The sequence below is a fragment of the Eufriesea mexicana genome, unplaced genomic scaffold (assembly GCF_001483705.2).
Source record: "Eufriesea mexicana isolate 0111107269 unplaced genomic scaffold, ASM148370v2 scaffold76, whole genome shotgun sequence".
Taxonomy (NCBI): domain Eukaryota; kingdom Metazoa; phylum Arthropoda; class Insecta; order Hymenoptera; family Apidae; genus Eufriesea; species Eufriesea mexicana.
Window position 1 is genome coordinate 2,955,132 of NW_016908289.1, and position 6,300 is coordinate 2,961,431.

Below are 6,300 nucleotides of genomic sequence, written 5' to 3' on the forward strand. Positions count from 1 at the left end.
TCCCTCTGCAGGCAACGTCTACACCCACTAGCAGGGTGTCGAGTGGCAACTGAATAACGCACGCACGTAGTCACTGGAGGCGACCTCCGAAATCGGCGTTCTTTTCTCAGTGCCACTTGGACTGCATCCGGAAACGCACCGACCTCGAGAACAAAGTGGCACGGTGTCACGCGTCACACGACTTGCAACCCCTCGTGTATCCTCGCTCGCCGATTTCTCCGTCGTTTCGGTGATCGGTTACAGAAAATAGACGGAAAAAGCTTCGAGTTGGTACCCGGTGCAATCACTTTGCAGCTTGCAACCCTTGTGTGCCTTTGCTCGCCGATTTCTCCGTTTCGGTGATCGGTTGCAGAACATAGACGGAAGAAGCTTTGAGTTGGTGCCCGAAGTAATTACTTTGCAGCGAAATCGGGACTCGAAGATTTCCACACTTTCTTACCGATTTGTAAAGGAATCTTTCTTCTCTTCCTGGAAGTGATTCGCGCTCGATCCCGATATTTCAATATCGGGAGACCTTATCCTCTTCGATGCTTTTCTAAACAAACTGTAAATTAATTCGAGACTTTAATTTGCATGATTTGCAATAAGCATCGTGATCATACACGTATCACATTTCATTCGGGGTGAAATCGTGATTACTGTTCGATCAAGTGGAATTAATAGAAAATTCTACTTCGACGCGATTTGTGAGAAAATCGCGGTTTGTAGTGGAATCGTGATTAACCGAGGATTAATTATTTCCTGGCAATTTCTCTTCCTTGGACAAGACTTGCGACGGAACCGCGATCGTTCGCCGTAGCTCAAGGTGGACTCCCGGATAAACAAAGATCGACGATTATAGGGTGAAACTGATCGATAAAATATCCTTTACCTTCGAATTTGAGAAGACATTGCTTCTGCGTCACGGTGGACCGGTGAATGACCAAAAATTTCTCTTTACATCGTCACAGTCTTCGAAGAAATCAACGTTGCATCTCCATTTTCCCAAAATTCGTGACGGGATCGTTATCCATCCAAGCTTTGCTTCTCCACTGGTCCATATTCGGAATCCTATGAAGAAAATCAATTAGAAAACCATCTTATCGAAAATTAATACTAGTAGCCCGAATCAAAGTTTCAAAGTAGATCGTTTTGGATTAGGTTGAATCGGTTTGATCAGTGAAGTTTTAGTGGCTGGTGCAAGAAGAAGATAGTGGAGAAAGGAAAAGAAAATTACAATGATGCTGGGGGGCTATGAAGCACAGTCGGATTACTATCCACAATGGCACCAACCCTACAATTACGTCACGCAATTGCCATACGGTCAGTTCTTGCTTATATTAATCTCATCATTTATTTCACTCTCTGTAATCTTAGTTCTGGACCGACATTGTAGAATCATCAAGGAGTCTATGAAATTCTAACTTATGTTAATCTTGCAGAAGTAATAATCCCAAAATTTACGCAAGAAGTAATTTAGATAGAAAACAGGTTTTTAATTAAAAATTGTAAATATTTTTATTGATTCATAAAGTACACTGATGTATTCTTAGTATCTTTTTCTTTTCGTTGGCAATACTTTATATCGCACAAATGGAGCAAAATTCCAATCTTGCGTGAATTTTAGGACATCCCATATAAGTAACTTTTTTGCTTTGGATCAGAGTTCCCGCTTTCAGAAAAAAAGGATTTTGAATACGTTTTCGTCCTAGATATTAAATGCCACATTGATTGCCCATAACCAGAACTACTGCTAGATCCGATAAAAATATTCGGCTCGTTGACAATAAAATTGATAAGTCTGTAAATTTAATCGAGACTGAATCGATAGACCGAAATGAAAAATGCACAAGTGAACAAGACTCTTAATTTCATAAATGTATATAACGCGTTGTTTACTATGGAACTAACGAACGACATCGGAATTAGTGAAAGTAGATATATTTGTAAAATTTGTAACATCTTTGATGTTGCAAATTGATTTTCTAATAAGAAGGTACATTATATATGCTATGACTAAGTTGCAGAAAATTTGCTTGGCACCGTGTTAAATTATTAATTTAATATACTGTATGTACATGTATGTACATGTATGTACATTAGAATTATTTACAAAGGAAAGGAAAGACATTTTTGTACCTTCAAATTATTGTTTCTACTTTTCAATCATTGTATCCTTTCATTATACCGACACCAAATTGTATTCGTTCGATCATCACACCTATGCAAACCGAATTCAACTTTTAGTCATTCGTGAAAGATCCGAATGAACGGATAATTGAATATCGTTATTTCTACATTACTATAGTTCACGTAAAGATTTGAGTATAAGATTTTGTGTGTAAAAACAAAAGTATAATGAAGATAGAATTTAGTTGAATTTCTCAGGACTATACTGTAGATTTATTTTGTTTCTGATACTTCTAATAAACATTTCTTGTCACAAGTTTCACATAAGTAGAAATTTTTCACTTTTCTGCTCTTATTCTTAGACTTCGTTTAATGAAAAAGTTACTGTCAAGTATTTAGAAATTTTCAATTAGTTTTAAGTATCAGATTGTAAATAATTGTGGAATTTTAGAGAAGAATTAATGTCGCCACATAGAATAAGCAGAGTTAAGCAGAATTGCCTTGTTTTCACACTCGCCTGCTTTGGAAATTAATCCAAACATCTTTGAACAAATTCGATGATCCATAGTAATAGACACGCATGGGATCTTATTAGTATTTCTTCATAAATACTTATAAACAGTTTTTCATGTTTTAATACGCTGAATGGAAATCCAAAGTTTGCCCTGTTGTAAATATCCAGAATAAAAAACAGCTTAATATTCTTGGAGAATATCAATTCAGAGATCTTATGAGAAATCGAATTTGTACAATAATTTTACACAGATATATAATTAATTAACACAGTGTTTGAAGAAATCGATAATTCCAAATTTTTGTTATTAAAAATCAATATAACGAGACTTATAAATCCATTTTCTGTTAAATAATACATTTTAATACGAAACATTAAAACAGCTGGAAAATTCGTATATAACTTCCTATTTAAATTTCATAATAACTCGATTATTTATATTTTGATTATATGATATGAAGAAAATGATTCACATAATAATTGTTCCTAATGAACTTTGCTCGTGTCATTGCATACATTTATACTCCATATGTAATTACTTATATTAATTTCGGCTTCACAAAACCAAACAAAAAAAGCAACTATTGAAAGAAGTGACTTCCCGTAACTTTCGTAAAGATCGTTACTAAAATTATATTTGAGAAAAAGAAGGAAAAGTGTAAATATAATATAATATAAGAGAGAAGAAATAATACCCTACTGTGCTTTCGAGAAAAGAGGACATAGCGTGTTTACATCCTCACTGCTGATTACTTTCGTTGACACTCTCTTGATCACAGGCAGTGACCGCTATTGGCGGAAAACAGTGACAAAGACGACGAAGATGCAGTGACCGATGATCTTCGTCACTGTCTTCGGCTAATACCGGTTACTTTTTGTGATCAAGGGAGTGTCCACGGAGTTAATCTACCCTGAAATGTAAAAATGTTGTGCCTTCTTCTCTCGAACGCGCTATAGAATAACTGTTGTACGCCATTCGATGAAATTCTCCATTCTTCTGTCGTAGGTCCGTTGAACGTACCCGACGCGGATAGCCAATCGACGTACTGGGGCGCGGATTCCGGGATCTCTGGGGGTAGTTCCGGTGCTGGGAGTCCCACCGCCTCGACGCCTCCCCTGATCGAAGAGATCGGTGTCCAGGAGCCCAATTACTCACCTCTACAGCAATACCCTCACCCCTCGATGAGCCAACACTATTCGAACTTAGCTTACCAAACTCAACAAGAGGTCTCTCATCATCACTTGCATCATCACCACCATCATCATCAACAGAATCACAGACGAGATAGCGATTACTCCACGGTTTCCTCCATGAACCCCGCTGACGGATCTCTGCAGCAACACCTGAGGCAAGAGGTCAGGGCCAGTGGCGTGGTTGTCAGGCCTAAAAGAAGAAATACCGCGAATAAGAAAGAGAGAAGACGAACACAGAGTATAAACAATGCGTTCGCTGATCTACGCGATTGCATACCGAATGTGCCCGCAGATACGAAGTTATCGAAGATCAAAACCTTGAGGCTGGCAGCTTCGTACATCGGATACTTGATGGCTGTACTGGAGAGCGACGAAGGGGAAGAACCGCAGACCTTTCGTGCCGAAATTTTGTCCAATGGCAGGAGAAACAAGACGGCTCAGGCGAATCAGGTTCGTATTTTTGTACAAATTATCTAGGATTAGGAACGCGCTGATGGCGACTGTTGACGAATTCTATAACGAAAATTACAATCGCAGTTAATTAAACCTGTGTAGGTCTGGTAAAGAAAAAACTGTCTCACTGTCAACGAGAGTTTGAGTTATTGAGAATATATTCTCGTAACGATAAAACACTTTATAAGGTAGGATGCACTATCGACACAAGCCTATCGATGTAATGGGTGTGCTAATCGATTGTTTCCTACTCTTTTGGAGTTCTACTCATTCATTTAACCGTGTCCCAAAATTCATGCAAGATTTGAATTTTACGCCATTCATGCGGTAAAGTGTTGCCAACGAAGAAAAAAGACTGCGTGACAGCTGACAGTTCAGGGTTATTATAAATGGAGCGCTACGCGAAACAACGCATCTTCATTGCTGAGAAATATTTTAAAAATAACGAAGGTTTGTTTATTTTCTTTCAAAATTCTTGCGTGAATTTTGGGACATCCTTTATAATAAAATCCATAGAGCTTCGGTGCCTTAGTAACGTAAGAAAATCCATTTTTAATTCCTCGAGTGGTCGATTTAATCGAAAGAAACATTAAAACAAGATATCTCGTGACCCGTACGCAAAGTGTTAAATTAAATTTATCCTAAATTCTTTAAATTTTAAGATAGTAACGATGCCGTTGACGTTCCAAATCTCTTATAGAAAACTCGAAAATTGGAAACCAATTACGGTTCATCTCTAGCCTTTAAAAGATGCGTACTTGAGGTACTTGAACGTATTTCTCCAACGAAAATTAGCGGTGCACACTTCAGTCACGAATTTATACCCTCCTTTGTCTACGTTCCCTTAAATCTTCTGGAACACTGTCGTAAGTGTTGTCTTCGAATAAACATCGCCCTTTTTAATTAGGTTTCGTTCGTCAACGCTTGAGAACCCGTATGCCATTAAGTTATCGTGCTTGAAACTCCTCAGAAGAAAAGAGATGGAGAAGAAAAATTTCATCTTCGTGTGCCGTCGGAGTAGATGTTCTTGATGAAGCGTGTAACCTATTTGTCTTCCGTGTTGTGACAGAGTCAGTTTATTGACGTTGCACGAGAAATTAATTTTCCTGTAGAACTGAACTATCGAAGAGAACTGAAATATCGAATCTAATTTCAGTAAATTTAAAACGAGACTGAATATTCCTCGATCCTAAACGAACGTTCAACTATTACTGTCAGACATGTCAAATGATGTCATCAAAGATATTAAGATTATTTATATGACTCATTTGGGAAATTTCCAACGTAATTCTATAAGCATTTTGAGGTTAGATTATTATTAGATGTGGACGCTATATGTATTTCAAATCTAAAATTTGATTGTTAATAAATGGTATATTCGGAATTCGATAAATCCGTGCGCCACGTCACGAAGGAAAGAATTTTTGTGAAACGATGAAAAATATGGACTGCGGTTAAATTGCCAGGTACCACAGGTTTTCGATTATTATAGTCCCGATTGTCCCACCGTTTCTGGGACTCCAAGTTTAGGGATACGAGTTTATCATTGGACTATCCTATACTTCTGTGGTTTTCCCTGTTCTAGCGATAGCTTGCCACCCAAGGAGAATTCTTCATTTCGAAAGTCATTCACCTTTGAAAGACTAATTTTTTTCATTATTCCTCCATTTTTATCGAAATTTGTTTTAGCCTCCGGAAAGTAATATAATTATCGTAATAAGAGAAACTAACCTATAAACAGGAATTTCAAACCTATAATTAATCATAAAAATAAAGGAATTTCAAGGAATATTGGGAAAAAATTTAGATGTAAATGTAAAAAATAAGTATATGTAAGCACAGGTGAGTACGTGAAATTTTTTGTTGCAGAACGAGTCGTACTTGCACCAAGCGTCAGGTCTCGGATCTGAGGAATCGTCGAAAAGCAAAGGACGAACTGGTTGGCCGCAGCATATGTGGGCCCTCGAATTGAAGCAGGAATCACCTACCAACCAGATGCAATAAAATTACCGATCCCCCATCTATTTCTG

At 37.6% G+C, this 6,300-nt stretch overlaps 1 protein-coding gene across 1 annotated transcript; it reads left to right on the plus strand.

Annotated features, from left to right (window-relative positions):
- Positions 1 to 883: 883 nt before the first annotated feature.
- Positions 884 to 6,300, plus strand: Hand (heart- and neural crest derivatives-expressed protein). Its single transcript, XM_017910619.1, has 3 exons — positions 884 to 1,302; positions 3,630 to 4,267; positions 6,140 to 6,300. Exons 1-3 carry the CDS (start codon positions 1,218 to 1,220, stop codon positions 6,272 to 6,274), a joined length of 858 nt encoding a protein of 285 aa, XP_017766108.1. The 5' UTR covers positions 884 to 1,217; the 3' UTR covers positions 6,275 to 6,300.

What these genes read in the sequence shown, in the direction of transcription:
- Hand (XM_017910619.1), top strand. Translation starts at nt 1,218, where the DNA reads ATGATGCTGGGGGGCTATGAAGCACAGTCGGATTACTATCCACAATGG. An exon ending in CGTCACGCAATTGCCATACG is followed by an intron (nt 1,303 to 3,629) that starts GTCAGTTCTTGC and finishes CTTCTGTCGTAG; the next exon opens with GTCCGTTGAACGTACCCGAC. An exon ending in AGACGGCTCAGGCGAATCAG is followed by an intron (nt 4,268 to 6,139) that starts GTTCGTATTTTT and finishes TTTTTGTTGCAG; the next exon opens with AACGAGTCGTACTTGCACCA.